The following is a 20,098-nucleotide window of genomic DNA, read 5'->3' as shown; positions in this document are numbered from 1 at the left end:
ACAGACAACCATAGCAAACGTTAAATGCTGTAATTTTCAAGTGCAATGTCTTCTGTAAAAAGAAGAGTTTGGTAGGCAAAAACAATTGAATATATACTCGGCGACATTCTGAGTCTCTGAATGGAATTTTAAAACACACTAAAAATCAGCTAAGATCACTATGAATATTTTCTTAATTAGGCTGAACTTTGAGTACAGAAACTCTCTTGTAACTCATAAACATTAACAGAAATTATAACAATTACAGCTCACAAGAGAACTTCAAAGGGATTTGGACAGCTATTTCATCTGTTTAAATTTTTATCTGCATAGTTTACTATATTCAAAAGTAAGCAAAAACAAATAATCCAAACTATCAGTGGAAACATTACACAGACATCTTACCTCCTTTTCTTTTCTGTCCACAGCTTCTCGTTCAGCTTGCAGTTGTATTTCAAGAGGTAATTCTCCTTTTACAAAAATGGTGCCAAATTGTTTCCTTTCCTCCACCTATAAACATGCATTAAAATTAGTTACTTGACTTGTTTAATGAGAAACAAATCAAAAGGATATACTGCTTTGTTCTCAAGAAAATAAGAAAGGAATAAATACATTATAATTTTAAACCAAGAATACCTTTTGCAAGTTATCTGCGCTGATGATTAAAGCTTGTTCCAGTTCTCTTATTCTGCATTCTAATTTCTCAATTTCTTCATTTCGTTCTTGTATATCTCTCTGAAGTTGCTCCTTAGAAAGCAAAAGCTCACTGCACTTGTCTGTTTTTTCTTTTAAATGATTTGTTAATTGTTCAACCTGGTGACAATACAGAAAGAAGATGAATATACTGTAGTAGGTTGAAAGGGTTTGCTAGCAATAGTATCAGCGCTCATCTTTTATGGAGAAAAAAAAATCCGTTTTTTTTTCTTGTAACGAAATTCTTATTCTTTAGGTGGAACAGAAGCAAAATTAGGACATCGTAGTGTTACATACAACAAATACTATTAGCATTCTCAAAGAAGTCAAGTATTCCATGCTGTATCACTTGCTCTCTAGTACTGCCTTAGTTACTCACAGTGTCCTCAACAAAATGTCCAGCATACAGCTAGGTTAGGACCAAACACAATTGGTGGACAACTGTGTTACAGGCTGGGCTCATAGGGTTATAAATGTGATGGAGTACATCAGTTTGGAGGCCATTCACAGGTGAGGTTCTGCAGGGCTTCATTTTAGGGCCAGTTCACTTTAATGTTTTCATAAATGACGCGGATGCAGGACATGAAGGTATACTAAGTAAGTTCATGGATGGCACTATATCAAGAGGACCTTTTGACTTTCTCGAAGTTAGAGAGGCCTTGCAAAAAGATCTTAACAAATTGGAGGGCTGTGTAATTGCCAACCACAAGAAGTTCTAAAAGAATCCCCACGGAAAGGGATCTGGGGGTTCTGGTTGATGGCAATCTGAAGGTGAGTCAGCAGCGCAGCCAGAAGGGCCAACTGTACGACGGGGTGGCACCAGGCGAGCTCTGTGCTGCTGCAGTTCCAGCTGCTGCAATGCAAGAAGAACGTAAACTATTAAAGAGGGGGGCTGTGAAGATGGTGAAGGGTTTGGAGGACAAGATGTATAAAGGAGTGGCTGAGGTGCCAGGTTTGCTCAGCCCAGAGCAGAGGAGGCTGAGGCCTCATGGCGGCTGCAGCTCCTCATGGCGCTGAGCTCTGTTCTCTGTGACAGTGACAGGGCCCGAGGGAACAGCATGGAGCTGAGTCAGGGGAGGGCAGCTGGGGGTTAGGGACAGGGTCTGTACCAGAGGGTGCTGGGCACGGAACAGGTTGCCCAGGGTAGTGGGCACAGCCCTGAGCTGTCAGAGTTCTATGAGTGTTTGGACAGTGCTCTCAGAACTCGGGTTTGGATTTTGTGTGGTGCTGCATATAGCCAGGAGTTGGACTCGGTGATCCTCATGGGTATATGTTTACTACTAAGCAGCCCCAATAAAACTCCAAAACAGAGCTCTCCCACAGCACAGTCATCTGTTGGGGGTATACTCTCCCGGCTTGTAAATGCTTGTAGACTAGGTACACCATAAAATAGCTCAATTGCAATACCTTAAGAGTTGTATACAGTGAATATGTAAGATAAAATGAGAAGTAATAAAACATCTGACCTCTCTGCTTTGATGTTCATTGACAGGCTGACTCCTTTGTGGAACCTTCAGCTGTTGTTCCAACTTCTGTATCTCTTGCTGGAACACATCTCTCTCATGCTCTCTGTCAACTGCTTGCTCCTGGAAGTTACAGAATCATGTCGATACACTATTTGATTTTAAAAAGTATCTGAATTAAATATCTTATTATATTGTATTTTTTTTTTAATGTGAGGTCGTTTTTTTTTTAATGTATCAGCAGGTCTGTGGTTTGATGTAGCAGAACCTATTGCAGCTATGGCTTAAAACTCTTTCAGCTTTCATAGTTTGTGTGTTTTGTTAAAAAAATGAAGACAGCACAGATTAACCAAGTATTATTTCACAAAACTGACGGTCTTGTTTCTCCTATGCCAGGCACCCCACATGAATGGCAATAAGTCAATATTTTATTTTATTTTTTTCTTAATGCTTGTCTTCAATATACGTAGCATAAATATGAATTAAGAATAGGAATTAAGAATTAATTATGCAAATATCGGTGAAGAGCGAACAACCCCAAGAAAACCCCAAACAAATAAAATAATGCCTAAACAAGCCACAAAAGCTCACCAAGATTACAAATATTTATAAATTGTTCAAATTTTGAATTTCAGTTTCCCTTTTGACCAATTCCAGTTGTTATATTCCAGTTTGATATTTGTGAAATGTATTATTATAGAGGAAATAGTATGCAACTGCCAGTATCCAATGAATAAGCACCTTTAAGGTTTGTCTGACCTTATTAGATGTATTAAAATAAATTATCTCAAGTATCTGATAAAAAGAGGAATGCTTCTGTCAAGAAACAAAACATTTTGCAGAAATCCAGAAAACTGGAATAAAAAAAATCAGAATTCTAATTCTGTAATTAAAAAAATCTCAAAAATTCATAGTTCTCCAGTACATGCTATCTGTAATTCTGTACTGCATTTATGACAATGGGACTGGTAAGAAAAATTTTAACTTCTAAATCTTGTCATATGACACATTAGATTCAGTGTGAAAAATAAGCAGGTAACTGTAGAAAATGAAATAAAGCAAACATAAGTGTGGTAAGAAGTAACTGGAAAGATCTCTCCTTCAATGTTGCTTAGAGACAGATCAGCTGGTGTCAGAGTCTGGTATTACGTATGAAACTGTTACACCTTACTTGCAGTTAAGAATCTATTGAAAATGCACAGAAATAATAGTTTTGTCCCAAGTATAAGAGACTTAACAGGAAAAAAATTGGGCAAAGATGACTGCAGAGATGACGGTGTATACTGAAAACACAGTATTGTTTAAATGGCTGAGACAGCCTGTAGGAAGGAAGAAACTGGGTACATTAAAAAGGCAGCCGCCATTGTGAATGTGGGCAAATGCACATATAACTGCTTGGGAGAAGTAGCTTAATATCTAGAGATAGATTTTTAGATGCTATGATAAAAAAGGTATATTAAAAAGTATAAAAGAAAGCTAGAGAAATTATGTTTTCTATTTCAAAATACAACTGAAACTGAGTAATTAATTCCAGCAGACCTCAGTTTCCAGGTATTTGCTGGAAACAAACAAACAAACAACAACCACCAAGCATTTACTGCTAAACCAAACCTCAGCACAAGTGCGCACCCACCCACCTTCATGAAACACTCCTTTCACCATACTTACATCTAGAAATTTTCTTGTTTTCTCAAGTTGCTTCTCCAAAGCCTGGTTTTGCTGCCTTAAGTCCATAAGCTCGGCATTTTTTTCTTGCTCTAGCTCTATGAAACGATTGACTTGTTCCTCCAAGTCTATTTCCAAGATTTTCACTTGCTTCTGAAGGTCATCATATTCTTTTTCAGCTTGACGCTGTACTTCAATTTTTTCTTTCATTAGCTTTTCTGTTTCCTCTAGTAATTCTGGTTATAATAAAATCATCACACGCTATTTTTAGATATGAATAGTTTTCAATGTTATGAAACAAAACCACTTCCCAAGGCTGCATATATCCATGCTGTAGTCTGCAGAAGGACATTAACTGGTTTGGGTTTTTACTATTTTTCATTTTTAGATTTTTTTTTTTTTTTGGTGAGAAGTGATCAAGATAATCATTATAGCAAATTCATTCCAAAACTGCTGTCCTTTAGATGGACTTCAGAGGACTGATAGTGAAATGATATTAGATCACTTCCCCATTTAAGTTGCACATAGATTAAACAGCCTTTGTATAACCAGCACAGGAAAGAAAAACACAGATGCGAACCATAGCTAGTCAGCACAAGAGCTAGCTATGGAAATGCCAGACACCCAATATTTTTCTCCTCCTAAGGATGATTAAAATCAGTCCGCTCTCAGGCTTCAGCATTTAATGCGATATGTAGAAATAATTTGTAGGAAATACTGAAAGACTTAGCAAGATTGCCAGGCAGAGGGGGAAATTACTGATCTGTAACCGAGGCTTTGCAAAAATCAGTGACTGAGCGCCCAATTCTGATTCCTCACGAAAATGCTGGCACACGTATATAGTAAAGCCCCAAACCACTATTAAGACTCTTAAGCCACAGCCCATTGAAGTACATGTTAACTAACCGTTAAGGCATCCCTTGAGGCAAAATCCAAACTGTAAAGTGCAATTACATTTGGAGAGTCTTTAAAACATGATTGATAATTAGACAGAAACAATACAATTTACAATCAATATAGAAGAAATATCCTTTAGGCACCATCATCTTACATCATACTGAACCAATTCTTATTTTAAGGTAACCATTGTATGTCTGTATAACACATTGTTTAGAAATTAAAACGAAACTTCAGTATATTTGGAAACAAAAGTGGAAAAAAAAAACCCTACAAAAATATGCCTCCAATATCAACTAAGTATGTGTAATTCGTAAGTGAATAAGATGATGGTTATTAATGAATTTGCTTATTTATGCATAGAAATAATAAGAAATGTTGTTAGCAAAATGTAAAACTGAGTATGAAATACAACATCAAAGCTGCAGGCCAGTAAGAATTACAAGTGATGTCAGTAAGCCAAAAGCCCAATAATCCTGATTAACAATGTCAGTACGTCTAAATCTTCCACCCAGTTACAGGATTGGCCATGCAACATACAAACACACCTGCTTGGGAAGCTGCATCGACTGCAGCATCTACTAGGCCTAGGAGAATAGAGAGAGAGAGAATAAAACAAAAAAAGAAGCAAAGTAATTTACATGCCAGCTGTAGTTTTCTTGTGATGCAACAATGTAAGAGAAAATGAAGCCAAAGAGAGTGTGGCATTTAATGACAAAGTTGTTGAGGTAACTTAGGGAATGAGGTAGGTTATTCTGGTATGCATGAGGTAAGTACCTAAACAGTTTACCCTTACGGTACCCATACAGTTGCTATAGTTGAAAATACTTAGACATAAAACAATTTAATTGGAGACACATACAAGAATCATCTTTACAGTAAAGTAGTGACTGGCTGTTATTAAAATTTCACTATAAAATTTAAATAAAATCAATAAAATTTACAAAACTAGAGACATAAATTGCTATAAACTTTTAGACAGTCAGTAAAATGCTAATTTCATGCAAGCACTGCAATTCTCAAAGGAATAGTACTTCATAACTACCACTGTTTCAATTTTCTTCCCTTTCAAATATACAACATTAAGTCTTTCTTAAGCTAATAAATTAGAAGACATATTTACTTCATAAAGGCAAATGCTTTTTTTTGCCCCCCAAGTAAGCAGTTAGTTAAACTGATGTGATATTTTTGATGTGATATTTATCCAAAAATTTTGCCATCACCATTATTTTAATTTTTAATTTCTGAATTTCACTTTCTGGAGAACTGAGTAAGTAGATTTTGGTACTGGCAACAGCCTTTCCTTGTGCAACTCCTGCACCATTCTTCCTCCAACACAGTATCTGATATAGGAGCATACCTTTGATGCCTAAAATAACTATGGACATCATGTGTAATTCAATCACATTCTGGCAGATAACCTCACTAGTGCCTCAAACTCCGTTTCAAAAATACTTAGACCAGTATTTTTATACACAGGTGCCAGCTTGGAGATATTCATCTTCAGCAGTAATATAAATAATGGATTTCCAAAGGTATCAAGCTTTTGTTTACTACAAGAACATCTACAATGGCTCAACACTCATTTTTTTGTTCAAACATTCTGTAAAGTTATCTCAATAACATTAGGTACTAGGTATGAAAATATCACATTTTGCCACATCGGATTTTTATTAAAGATTAAAAAGAGGTAAAAAACAAAGAAACAAACAATTTCACCAAGATCACTCATTATCTTGTTTAAAAATAATAAAATCTTATAGAAAGACTGTGGGGAATACATACGCTGCTCAACTGGCCCCGCATCTGCTCTCATGGCATCCTTCTGTCTGGCAAGTAACTCCTTTTCTTCCTGGATCTGCTGCTGTTCAGCCTCTAATTCCTGCAATTTGTTACCTGTACACAGTAGTTCTTGCTCAAGATGGTCAATTACATCTATTTTTTCCTGCAGTTGTTTTTCCAGAAATGCTTTTTCATCTGCATAACCATCAATGAGGCCTGTAGAACATCAGTTTTTAGGTAGATTTAATAAGAATTTGGACTTCTAGCATGGTCAAGTCACTGCAGTAATCTCACATGAACGCACATGTATGTTAGATACTCAGTACTTGAAAAATTCTGCTCCTGTTCTTCTCTTCTTACTCAATGAACAATCAAAAGGACAACACGTAACCAAGAACAACTATTTCTTTCTGCATGTCAACCTTGGTAGCAAACAAGCACTCAAAAGCAAGAAAAAAAGTATGTAATAAACTCAGCATAACATAATAATAAGAAGATAAGTTCATGTGGACAGTGCCATGCTGTGTCTGAAGATATTTCATCGTGCAGTAAAAGTACTAAACATGGAGAGTGCACTCCTGGAAAACTGAGGGCAAGATTCACAGATTTCCACGGTAAGGTGTGTTCTCTCATCTCTGATATGGGTGGTTCTAGAGGACAGTCTAGACATCAGCTATACAACGTCTGAGCCTGGTCACCTAGACACAGACCCCTATCTTACAGGTTTTGTCTTACTAAGCCCATTGAACCAATGTAGCATTTTTTCCAATACTCAAGTGAGCTCTGCCAGTGTAAATATGTAGTCTTGAGCCAGTGTTAAATATAGCTTGAGAACATAGGGAAACTATTGATGTTTCCATTGGATTTCAACATAAAAAATGTGGAACTGCTCTGAGCACTTAAATCCATGAAAGAAACAGATGAAAGTTATCAACAAGAAAATTAAGTAACAGCATTTTCTGCAGATACAGTTTGGGCCTGGTCGTATGCATAGCATCCATCAGGCACTGCTGATCAGTCTTTTTTTCCAGACTTGGATTCAGAGTGAAGAGCCACTATGAGGGGCAAACTTGTGAAAAATATACTAAAGTAGAATCATAGAATCTTTTAGGTTGAAGAAGACCTTCAAGATTATCAAGTCCAACCATCAACCTCAGCTACCAACTCCCAGTGCTAAAATATGCACCTCAGTGCCACATCCACACATTTCTTAAATGCCTCCAGGGATGATGACTCCACTGCTTCCCTGGGCAGTCCATTCCAACTGTGTAGTAGTCACTTCCCAGCAGCGGATGCTCACAATGAGTACTTAGCAGATTGGAGACTGAGAGGGTATCCAGAGTTTAAACAGTGCTTATGCTAATCAAAAAGGTACAAAAAAGTCTTATATGATGGTAAGATCACCTGTGTTTATTAGTATTTTTTTTTAGAGAGATGTAATTTAAGTTGTCAGCATTCCCAGTGTCATTGAACAAACTGATTGGTGTTACCTTTTCCATCACATTTGTTAGGTAAGTTATACCACTAAAACATCAGAGCTTTGAAAACATCTCAGCTGTAGCAGCTTTTGTGATAAGAAAGAAATGATCAAAAGCGACACAGTTTATATCAAGAGAAGACAGAGTACCATCAGATACATAATCAACTTGGACATTGTTTTGCATGCCTATCTAAGGAATTTGATAAGAGAACGTAGTTTGGCTTTGTAAGACTATGCTTACAGCTCAGTTCAATAAGCAGGAAGTAAAAAAAAAAAGAGTTGTATGGCATTTCTGCTTTGTTATATCAGCAGACAAAACGGTGCATTGATTTCTGAAGCCTACCAAAGAAATGTTGAAAAGATGTAATGAATTCAGGATTTATAAAGCTACTAACAGTCCCTGATTTTAGAGACATGGCTTAGAAACCTACATTTCCTTTCCAGTTATGTGTGTCACAACTATTAATAGCATGTGAACTCAGCTTGGATTATCTATTTAAAAAGAAGAGGAAAGCTGGCAAGGTGGCACTCTCTAGTAATAAAATTTAGCTATGAAACTACTTGCTCCCACTCTGAAACAGAGAAGTCTGCTGAACTAATGTATTATTTTTCTAATTACTATGGGGATCTCACATACAGGATAGATGTTTTTTGCAACTTTTCCCAATGTCAGTTACCAATTGCTATATAAAGATAATAATAGAGATGCTAGATGGAAACAAAACATTCAACTACTGAAACAGTAAGGCTGCTTTGACAATAAGGGCTTTTGACTACAAAAATGGTATTAAAACCTTTAGATCTGTTTATATTTTTTCTGATGTCGAAAAAGATGTTAGATTTCCTTGGTTGTAACACTCTGGAACATTAATATTTTTAATTGCTTCTTGATGTGGCTGCAAATATGCTTACAAACATCACATCAAACAAAGTTAAGTAGAAATACATAATCACTGTATCACCAAATTCAGCCTGAAGTTTCCATGTTTTTATCTCTGTTTTGTGGATCCAAGTTAAGGTCAAGAGGCAGAAGGCACAAAATGGAATTCAAGAAACTATATTTAAATGTAAGATTAATTTTTTTCCTTCCCAATCCCCACCTTGAGGGTGATGAAACACTAGAATAGGCCAGCTCTGGGAAATCTGCTTTAGCTGACCCTGCTTTGAGCAGGCTTCCGACATGAACTGTTATGTTCTATGACTCTAAGTTGCTAATACTTCAGTTTGATTGCACAGAACAAAATAAATTAATTTTGAGGATAACAACACATTTTCAAACTATTATTTTTAATGGAAAGTAATTAAAAAATTGCTGAACAGAATTACACAGCGGTAACATTCTGCAGTTCATTAAGAAACTGATCTAATTTGAAGTTTCTTTACCCAGTTACTAGGTTAGTCATGCAAAGATTAAAAACTCACCTTCAGCTTTACTAAGCTCCAAAGCCAACTGCTCTCTGGCTTTGGTTTCTTCACTGAGACGTTCCTGCAGCTCTTCCTGATACCTGATAAACTCTGCGGCCTCTTCTTGCTTTTTGAAGGATTCTCGCATGAGTTCTGTCTGGGTAATTTTGGCATGTTCAAGCTACCAGAGGGGAAAATCATAGAGATTAGATAAATTAAATATCTTGTAATAAATAACTGTTCTCTCTCTCATATTTCATTAATAGTGGCTTAACAGTGTGATGAGAATTCCTACATAATTTCAGTGGACATTGGATAAGATCAACACATATTCACAGACAAGAACAGGAGGACATTCTGTATAAAAGCATATGCAAACAAACAGTTCTCAGCGTGCTGAACTGAATGAGCTACCTGGCTAGATATGAGTCTTTTGTTCCGGTAATTTCAGGTTTATGAGTTTACTCTAGATTCACCTTTCTTTACACGAGTAAATATACATGTGAGTAAGCTATCATGCACCATATGCTTAGAATAGCTAAACACAGTGCATAAAACTAGCAGAAGTTTTGATATAAACTTTTGATATAAAGTTTTGATATAAAAACTAAGTTTTTCATCTCTTTCTCCTCTAAACACAAAGATGAAAAAAGACACCAAGATAATGAACTACTAATTACACAAAATATGTAATAACGAATGGGCCAATTACCAAGAAGACCCATACTTCTCAACTATTAACATATACAGTCTACACCCAGGTTTGGAAGGACTGAAATACAAACTGACCTGAATGGGGCATGAGTTCTTGGTGTGTCCAGTACTCAAACTAAGACAACATGTTAACTCCAGAAAAGGAAGTAACGCATATTTCCTGCTTCTCTCCCATTTTTTCCCCTTTAATATTATGGATAACAGGCAAATATTTGTAAGACAGTAACTTTTTTGGCTTTGCTAAGTTTATATTGAACAAATATCTCTCAATTTCTTTAAAAATAATGGCTTTCTGACCATCTTCACCTCAGGTCACAATTAGCTTGCTTTAAAATCCCAGACAAAAACAGGTTAGGAATATTTTACAAAACATTACACACAAAATTATCCATTTATAAATAAACTGAAACAACATTGAAAAGAATGTCTGAGTACATTCTTTTCTGCATTAATTCTCTCTTGTAATACAGTGAATCCAAAGACTTAACTTAATTTCTGGAGCATTCCTTTACAGATGGCCATCATTACCTTGAATAGGAGCACTCTGACAAGAGTTTAAAAATGGAACAGATGCAGTTGAATTTTTGCATTGGATTAAAATATTTTAAAAATTGTAGAGCCTTCTTACTCTATTACATTTTGAAGTTCTGCATTTTAAATTCAGAGCCCCTTCTGAGTAAAAGAAAAGTACACAACAAGTTTACTGCATGGAGAAAACAACAAAAAAGGCTTACTGAAATGCATCACATGCACAGTAATGCAGCACTAGGTAAAACTCAAAAATTGTTCACCAGCTCTTTTCAGTAATTACAAGTCAAGGTAATATTCCAAATAATACTGAAAAAAACTCAAAAAGAAACAGAAACATGAGCACTATTTTTCAAGTACAAAAACTCTCTCATGGGATCATTAGAAGCCATCAGCAAGCTTGTGCTAGTTAATGGTACTACTCAGTGCATGAGAGCTACAAAAGAAAAGTTTAACTGATTGCAGCGCCCTCCCTCCACTTCATAAATAATTCATAGAGAAAAAAAAATGTAGTAAGTATAATTGACATACTTTTAAAAAAGATTTTAACTCTATACAAGTTAGTATACATCCATGTCTGCTAAATTCCTTTTGTTGGAAAAAAAAAAATTATAACCAAAGCTGTTTCAGAGTTCATTTAAATCTGTCTAGGAAAAATGCTCACTAGCAATACATAGCAAGTTTACAGCATTTTTCACTGCATTCATTCTCTTCTATTTAAGCAGATTTAGATATTAAAAAAATATATATATATACTTACTGAGTAAGGTGGTGTAGGCAAGGAAATTTTAGAAACAACTTTTAAAATATGCCCTTTTTTTTTGTGTTTGAAGTGAAAAATTGCAGTATTTACAACTACGGAATTATTCTCATCCAAGTGTTCAGTGAAAGGAAAAGGATATGGCAAAGGCACACGAGATTCAACCTCATAAATGTCTTCTTCTTGGCCTTCTGTCCACAGAGGATTCAACAGATTAGCTGCCCAGTACGTGCGGTAAGAATCCATTTCCAAAAGCTGCTGTCACTGTCTTCTTAACTGCCACATCGCTATTTTGCACTAGCTAAACTGCCTTTAGAAATTGCTAAGAGAAATTTGTAACAGAACACATACATTTAGCAGTCTGAGAATATGCATCAGTGCTGTCAGTGACAAACCAACTGAGAATCCCCAGGGTCAGAAGAGTAACTGAGGAGAGCAGAAATCCAAGGGGGAGATGCACGAAAACTTCATATGGTCACTCCTAAAAATCCTCCTTGGAGAAGTTTCACATGAAAAAGCAACACAAATCTTCCAGTAGCAGCTGGCAGGTAATTTCCACAGCAGGGAAGCACGATTTTGTTTTACCTGAGCAGGTACATTCCAGCAGACAAGCACGGTAGCAGAACAGAAACTAAAAATGATTTTCCACCTCCCCTACGGCCAATGAAAGAGAAATACAGAGATGTTGTTGTTTGCCTTCATTCCTGTTCTTCAAGTTAATTGAACAGGAAGAGCTTTCTCAGACTCTGCTTGTTTCAAGACTTTCTGTTAGTATCTCCTAGCCGAAGAACAGGGGAGGGGCCTGATTTATTTACCTGTATATAACACCAGCAGGTGGAATCTGAATTACAACACACCCACTCCGCATCTTGTCTGAAAGGATTCAAACTGCACTTCAGTCTGAAATGTGTGTTTAGACAGGTCTCAAGCAGTCACTTTGAAGATGTTGCCAGGTTTCTCTCACTCTTTAAAGTTTGTTTTATGAAATGCGTAGTGGTTTATATGCACAACACAAATTATTAAGAGGAAAGGTTAAAAATCTTTTCTCTCTGTGATTGATTTAGGCTACTTTTTCCATCCTGCAGTATTTCACAAAGTAACTTAAAGATGTAATATACAAACTCTCAGTATATACAGGAATTGTGTGTAACTCAGTAACAGTACAACAAGACAATGGCAACAGATACTGGCAAAGTCTCAGCTACAAAGTTGTGAAGGTAACATAAATCTTTCTGATCGATAGAGAATAAACAAAAATAAGCTGCTTAGAATATATTGATTACTTTCACAGGTATCATAAAAAGTACTTTAAAAACATCAGTCACAAAAATAAAATCATTTATGTACAGAACTACTGTGTTTAAACAGCAGCAGCAATATATTTACAAGAAACACCAACTGTAATAGAGAATTGATCATACTTCTATAGTTGCAGCATTAATTCTTAATTACTGCAACACTTTGAAGTTGTTTGTCTGCATCACCTGTTAACTCACATATGGGTCAGTAGCACAAAGCACATTACAGCCTTTGAATTCTGGTAAAGAACTGAATTTAAAGACTGAGTTTTTCAAATGACACTGACCTAAGAACAGACTGTGAGATACCATGTATTTTCTCAGTATACCTTCAAACCTCAATTAACAGAGACATACTCCAGAGAGAAACTAAAATCCTACTATGCAAATACCCCTACAGCAAAGAAGAAAGCAATATCCATACGCTGCCTCTTTGGAAGCTATCCATGAGCCACATGTCTCAAACACACACTAGAAAACTGGAGTGCAGACTCCTTTTCTGATAGCAAGAAAGGCATGTGTTTAACCCGCCAGGTTAAAATCATAGTCAGAAGTGGCAGTCAGAGAGCTCCATCTTTTTGATGAATTAATTGACCAAAATATCAAGTGAAGCAGGCACAGTTCCCTTCATACCTCTCCCTCCAAATGGGTCTGCTAGATGTGCTCTGACACCTCCTGTCTCATCTCTGGATCGCAGCAAAATGTGAAATGACCATGAGGAATGAAAGACCACTCCAGATGGATAAACACGCCTAAATTCAGGCATCCTTTGTAGTCCATACCCAACTCCCAGTGTGAATCTAAATTCATCAGTGAAGTAATGCTGAAGCAGAATTTCTGGAATAGGCACCTGAAGCACTGCGTCAGCTTTGAAAATGAGTATATAGATTTTAGGCACATAAAAAAAAACATTCATGAGAAAAATAAAGAGTACAACAAAAAAATTAAGACACAAAATTCAAAACACATCACTATTAGATCACACACTACCTGATTGGAAGTTTCACTGATAGCTTCCAGAAGTTTTTCAACAGCCGCTTGCAGTCGAGAACTAATATTCAGAACCAGTTCTTCATTTTCAGGGTCTAATTCCACTCCACTTTCTGCAAGATGTTGGCTCAGCAGTCCTTCCTCTGCAGCTCCTGACCACATGCTAATATCATCATCTCCCATACTGCTGCCGTGGTAGGAGGAACAGGACTCTGGAAAAACATCAGTATTGATGTAGACTCTTAGGACTTCAATACATGAAAACTATGAGACATGGTTAGAAACACCAATCAGAGCACAATAAAAATATTTTGTCTTGATCACAAAGACAGAAAGGGAAATATCTTAATAATACTTAATAAAATTTACATAAACAAAACTCAATGTGTTAGCTAAAAATGAGCTGGAGAAAGAGAGAGAAAAGGAGATATTAACAGGATCTTTTAGACATACTTTGAGTATGCTTTGGATTCTTTACTCTTTGGAATAAATTGAGGCAATGACTACAAAACTGTCTTATAAAATATAAACAAAACAAAACAAAACAAAAACACTCTGACCATCAGTCATTCTTTTCCTTAGTGCCCAGCTACATTCACATCCTTTAAAACATGACTGCTCCCGTTACTGATGCAAAAACACAGACCTGAGAGAGTAGAGGGCATGACACACATATAATTCAGACAACTTCTCAGGATAAAGACTAGAATACAGAACATCAGCATTCAGCATTGTTATTAGTAACTTGAAAATTGATTAAAATGAGTAGCTGAACAAGCCAAGTATGGTAACTGCTCCTACTGATGGGCAACATGATATCTTGCTACTCTCAGTCTTCCTGAGGTCTGAATTGGCTTAAAGGCGTTTATCCACTTTGGTTGAAAGCAGGAGGCACAGAGTTTGCTTGTGTTATTAAACTGACAGTAATCCACCTAGAAAATACTAAATTAGCTTAATTTAGAATTTATTTAAGCAAGACAAGTGAAAGCACTCTCCTGTTTTAAAAACTCAAATTCAGTATGAAACACTACAGTAGTACATCCCAACAGCAGGTAACTATTCCTGATGAGATAAGTCAATGCCTATGGACTTTTTTTTTAAATCTTTTAAAAAATTCTTTCTAATCTCAATTTTCCTATCTAGAAAAAATACCGTCTTTAAAGACAGACACAAATTTCAATCTAGTCACAAATGTGAGTGAAGTTGGCAATGATAAGTGAATCTCAGTCTAAAATTCATCTTCTATAACCCTTACATTTTAGTGAATTGCTTGGCTGATAGGTACATCTGAATTGTGCAATGATGAGTGTAAATCAAATAGAAAAATGAACACTATAGAAAATATAGAAAAACAGAAATATGTAGCCTGATGCAAAATTATGTAAGACGCTGACCTCCACCTTGCTACAACCTCCTTTCAGAAGTTGTAGAGAGCGATAAGGTCTCCCCTGAGCCTCCTCCTCTCCAGATTAAACAATCCCAGTTCCTTTATGACACAACATCTCCAGAAGATTTTCAGTAGTTGTAAGAAATAGAAACACTGTTAAATCTAATTAACTCCTCATGGCAGTTGAATAGCTAACCCCAATTTGTACTAATCCTCATAATGGTGACCAACATAATCTCTGCTCTGAGTATTAGAACTAAATTCTCCTTCCCCAAATCCTATTTTTCCAAAATAATGAATAGAATAAAACCCTCAAAAGCAAACATGTCTTTTCCTAGTGTAAACTCACTCACTGCAATGAAAAAGATTTATAGTTTTTCCTTTTGTCATGAAGGTTGTAGTTCAGCATGTCAGATGTCATGGTCCACAAAACCATAAGATACAGTGTTTACTCAGAAGTTTCAGATACAGATATTGTTTATAAGCTCTCAACTGACATTTATGAAGCAGTATCTATTTCATTTGAGATATATTTTGTGTTACTTGGACCTAAGGTCTCAGTTTACTCCCACACTTCCACAAGGAATTATGTTTAGGGGTTACAAGCTGAAAACCAACAAATAATTCAGTACAGTTCAGTGAATATAACCACTCACTACATTTTTCCTCATACCCAGGGAAGAAGGAGCTCAGGAAGTACATCACAGGGTTTAATGCTCAAGGGATGCCACAACCACACAGGAGACAGTCCCTCTGCCCCACGTAGAGCACAAAAGGGGCTCTTTCATGGTGATTTCTGGCTCCAGCCTCCAAACTCACCCAATTACTTTGCACAAATGCTGTTAACTTCAAATGGTATCTTTTATGGCTGAACTTGGAACTTTACTCTCAATTCTAGAAATGAATTCCTGTGTTAGCCAATAGTTCAGCCGAGGTCTCAACTAAACTTCTATATGCTGTGTAAGTGAAGTTAACAATTATAAGCGCGTGACCTTAATGATCCAGCTCCTAAAACGCTGAAACAACTCAGCAGAAACAGCAACCTGAACTTTGCTTGTCAATAAAATGGGTTATGCTCAGAAGGTCAGAAATGATTTACTTTAGTGAATGCATTATTTTTTTCTATTTTATTATCAAAATTTTATTCCTACAAATTTCCTAAGCAGTTTAAAAGGAAGTTTGTTTAGCATGTTGTAGTAAATACAAAAACGTGCAGAGCTTAAAATGCACAGATAGCATCTATCTACTTCTATCTTCCAGAAAACAAAGGTACATTTTCTTAAGAGATCATGTTCTTTTGGGCCATTCTGTGGGAGTATTGAAAATGAGCAGCATCAGCCCTGAGAGCACAAGCAGAATACTTCTATTTAAAGTAGAATTGAATACTTCAGCTGATGAAACAGCAAAGTGACTAGAAGGGCTATCTGACCTGACTGGCAGAACTACAAGCACAGGAAGAATGCTGTTGAGATGTTTTGAAAGAGAGAAAAAAAAATAAACTGCAAATACTACATCAGAAGTCAGTTACACACTCTACTACTCATTCACTCATTACAACCATTGCTAATTTGAGTCTCCTTTAATCCTTACTCTTTGGGGTTTTTTTTGCTTTTTTTTTTTCACTTCTGCATCATTATTTCTGATCATTAAAAAGATATTGTAATACACAACAGGTATGTAGACAGCTGATAGCCCAGTGCAGCTCTGTGCTAAGGGGGAACCACAATAACAGACAAATTGTTCTGTAAAAATAACAGTGAATCCTTAGGTGCAGTTTTAAAACCCATTAATAGCAAACATAAGAGTATTGACAGTGATGAAGTAGACCTTCATTGCCAGTGGAATTTAATACATTTCCCTTTTGTTTAAGAAAGTACACTTTCATCAGAAATCTCCAAAAGAACAGGGTCTGTAGTGCATTTAGATAACAGTATTATGAAGGCACAGTAGTATATTCTGCCCACCCAATATATCAAAGAAAGGTAGTCTTCTGTGTTCTCCCACGTGTATATAACACAAACAATCCCTACTAAGAAATGTTACTGACAACAATTTGTGACAAGTATACACATTGCTGTGGAGGAGCAGGCAAAAAGTGAAAGCACAAAGTGTGCAGTGTGCATGAGCGTGCAGAGCAAAGGGCAGTAATGACGTGTCAGCCCTCTGTACAGAGTTACATACTTTCCTCTGAAAACAGGGAGCAATATTCACAGCAAATAAGAATGTGGGAGAAAACAGCAGAAAGTGCTCTAATAGGCATGATATAACTAGGAAATAGCATCAGTGAATACACCAGATAACAACTCAACAAATACAACTGTGATGACCTCTAATCACTTATTTCATAACTGGAACACATATCTATTTCTTTGAGCAAAGTAAGTGTGAAAATCCCAGTGCTTGTTACACTACACAATGGGAGCACAAAGAATACAAAAAAAATTTATAAACTGTTATTTTCCATACAGAAAGTTGAAGTCTAAAATGCAATTCATATAAATTTAAAGACCACCTTGTATTACAGTAGGAAGTGATAAACTTTGACCTTGGCCATTGTTATTGCTATTATTTGGCTAAGAGACAGTGTGGAAGACAGGCAGCTGGCTATGGCTGAAGATACTATAAATTGTTTCAACATAAGCAAACTATACCCACTTCATTTCCCATTCCAAAGTAAAATGGAAAAGCACTCACTTTTGAATAAAGTGATTCTTTCAACTCTAGTACTTGGGCAAGTACCAAAAATTTAGGACAGAAGCTTAGTTGTCCAATCCAAAATGTGGGGAAAAAAAAGGCAGAGCCTCAAAAATCTGGGTTTTCAAAAAGTATGTTAATTTTCCTCACAATTAAATACAGCAAATAGAAAATAGAAGTTATGAGGATTACAACAGTACTATAGAAGTAAAAATGCTTTTAACTTAAGAAGTTCAAGAAACCTTAGATAGCAGCTATACACATTTCACTGCAGATAACCGTTAGAGACATCAACTGAAAGAGATGCCACTGCGCTTCAAGTCATACATCCTTTCTTAACTTGCCTCCAAGCTTAATGTGACCTACATTTACAGGTAAAAGGAATCAGTAATATTTAATAATCTATCCTCTGAATGAAAGAGATAAAGTTTGTCTTTATTTACCATTTGTATTATTACTCTGTAGCACATGTTTTCTTAATAATGAAATATAGTATTTGCCTTACAGGTTCTTTTGCATTCACACTAGTTAAGCTTCCGAACAAAACCAGATATATCATGTGTTTTCCCCTGAACTGATCTGCTGCACACTGCAGATCCCTAAGACCCAGGATGAATACATGCATCCTTATACTGGCTCCTTTTATCGTGGGTACCTAAACGACAGTACAACAGAGTTCTTATTCTTGCCCAAAAGAGAAATAAACAGACAATATCTTACTATAATCACAGCAAACTAAGCAGTTCTGGGAAACCTGGGAGCAAATCTGGGAAAGTTCTTAGTTACTAACAAGCAAACAAATGCTCCTATAGGCTCCTGCCAACCAGCACTATTCCAAACAGATGATGGGCAAGGCTTGGCAGTCAGAAAGTTCCCAGAACTGTTTCCAAAAGGCTGTTTACATGCCACCAACGTATTTATAGGAGGCTAAGGAAGTGCACAAGCTTAAATACAGACGTCCCATGCCAGATGCTCTCTACATGCTACCTGTATTAGCAGAGATACAGCCTTTGAAACCAGCTCCCGTTCCCACATGCATAGAGAAGAAGGTGTCAAGTTGGTGAAAGATGCATGAAGCTACTTTTCATTCTCTTATTCTTTGCCTTCCTCAACAGGAACATATTTATTTTTCTACATCTCAATCAGTTTCCCATTCTGTTGCAGGCTTTGCAAAAGGACACTGGATATGAGTCATAAGCATCTGGGTCATACTCAAAAAAAAAAAAATCAAAGAACAGCAAATGCAAATTGTTATGAAATAGAAAATCATCCAATAAGTACCTTTTTCATATCCCACACGGATAGTAGGTTTTACTGAATCCTCTGCCTCTGTGTCCCACCCAGCTGGTTTGGAAGGCTGGACTTTCCCAGACCTATCCAGTAACACAAGAACATGGCGACCAATTGTTTCTTCCATGGCCACAGTCGTCTTAACAACTTCCAAAAGAATCTTCATGAGTTTCTCATTAGCCTTCTGATAAACATGCCTGCCAGACAGAAATTAATCAGACATTTCATTTTCCTCTGCGTTCAATGGAAGTGTTATCCCTTTACAAACCATTGCAACTAGGAAAAATTGGAATGGAATCAGTAAAATAAAGATTTCTTTAGGACTGAAAAACAGATAATATACACAAACATTGAAAAGCACATTTGTGTTAAAAGACGGTTTTTTAAAAATAAAGATATGTACTTCCATCACTTATATTTTTTATACTTATATTCTTAGATTTTTTCTAGATTTTCTTTTAAAGTGGTCAGAGATTCACCTTTGCCTGGTATTCATTTAAAACTTACTCTTTTTTCAAGATGACAACTATAGATTGCTCATCTACGTAGATTACAGAAGTTACAGAATACTCAAAATGTATTATCATATACAACAATTGCATAATTAATATGAATTTTATATATATAAAATACAATGTGTTATGTATACACCTCCATTGAAATTATTATTCTATACAGGAAAGACATAGTAAAACTAAAATTTGGTTAATTCTCTATGCATTAGAAAACCAGGCTTTATAAAACAAAATTTTGTTTCACCATAAGTCTGTAAACTTAGAAATATACTTATTTAAAATCTAAAAGTACCGTTATCATGAACTTCCACCACAATAAAGCTTATAAATATTATTAACATCAGAGCAAGAACATAATAAAAAGATTTTTTCTTTTTTTTAAGGAGTATTTTCTTAATTAACAGTTCTAAGCACCTTTCTTTAGAAAGCAGAGCTGAAGATACTTCATCCGGCTTTCTTCCTTCATCTTCATCCTTAGAGATTTCCTCTCTCACATCATTTTGGTTTTCATTTTCATTCTGAGCAAGTTTTTGCAGAGGGAGAGAAGACAAAATAGAGA

The 20,098-nt window shown here is 36.1% G+C and overlaps 1 protein-coding gene across 6 annotated transcripts in view; it reads right to left on the bottom strand.

The window, feature by feature from the left end:
• The window catches only part of AKAP9 (A-kinase anchoring protein 9), a 102,117-nt gene that overhangs the window by 24,395 nt on the left and 57,624 nt on the right, over positions 1 to 20,098 (bottom strand). For 4 of the 6 annotated variants that reach the window (XM_048950312.1, XM_048950308.1, XM_048950310.1 and 1 more), the window contains 10 exons: positions 19,954 to 20,057; positions 19,016 to 19,221; positions 13,654 to 13,865; positions 9,382 to 9,544; positions 6,483 to 6,695; positions 5,246 to 5,284; positions 3,804 to 4,036; positions 2,139 to 2,258; positions 616 to 792; positions 385 to 489 (listed from right to left, as the gene is read on the bottom strand). In XM_048950312.1, coding sequence (XP_048806269.1) covers positions 385 to 489; positions 616 to 792; positions 2,139 to 2,258; positions 3,804 to 4,036; positions 5,246 to 5,284; positions 6,483 to 6,695; positions 9,382 to 9,544; positions 13,654 to 13,865; positions 19,016 to 19,221; positions 19,954 to 20,057 — 1,572 coding nt within the window. The other 2 variants (XM_048950309.1, XM_048950313.1) reach the window with 2 other exon arrangements.

Source organism: Lagopus muta, chromosome 7, assembly GCF_023343835.1.
Source record: "Lagopus muta isolate bLagMut1 chromosome 7, bLagMut1 primary, whole genome shotgun sequence".
Classification (NCBI taxonomy): domain Eukaryota; kingdom Metazoa; phylum Chordata; class Aves; order Galliformes; family Phasianidae; genus Lagopus; species Lagopus muta.
The sequence above is the reverse complement of the archived record's forward strand: the minus strand, read 5'-3'. Positions and strand labels throughout refer to the sequence as shown.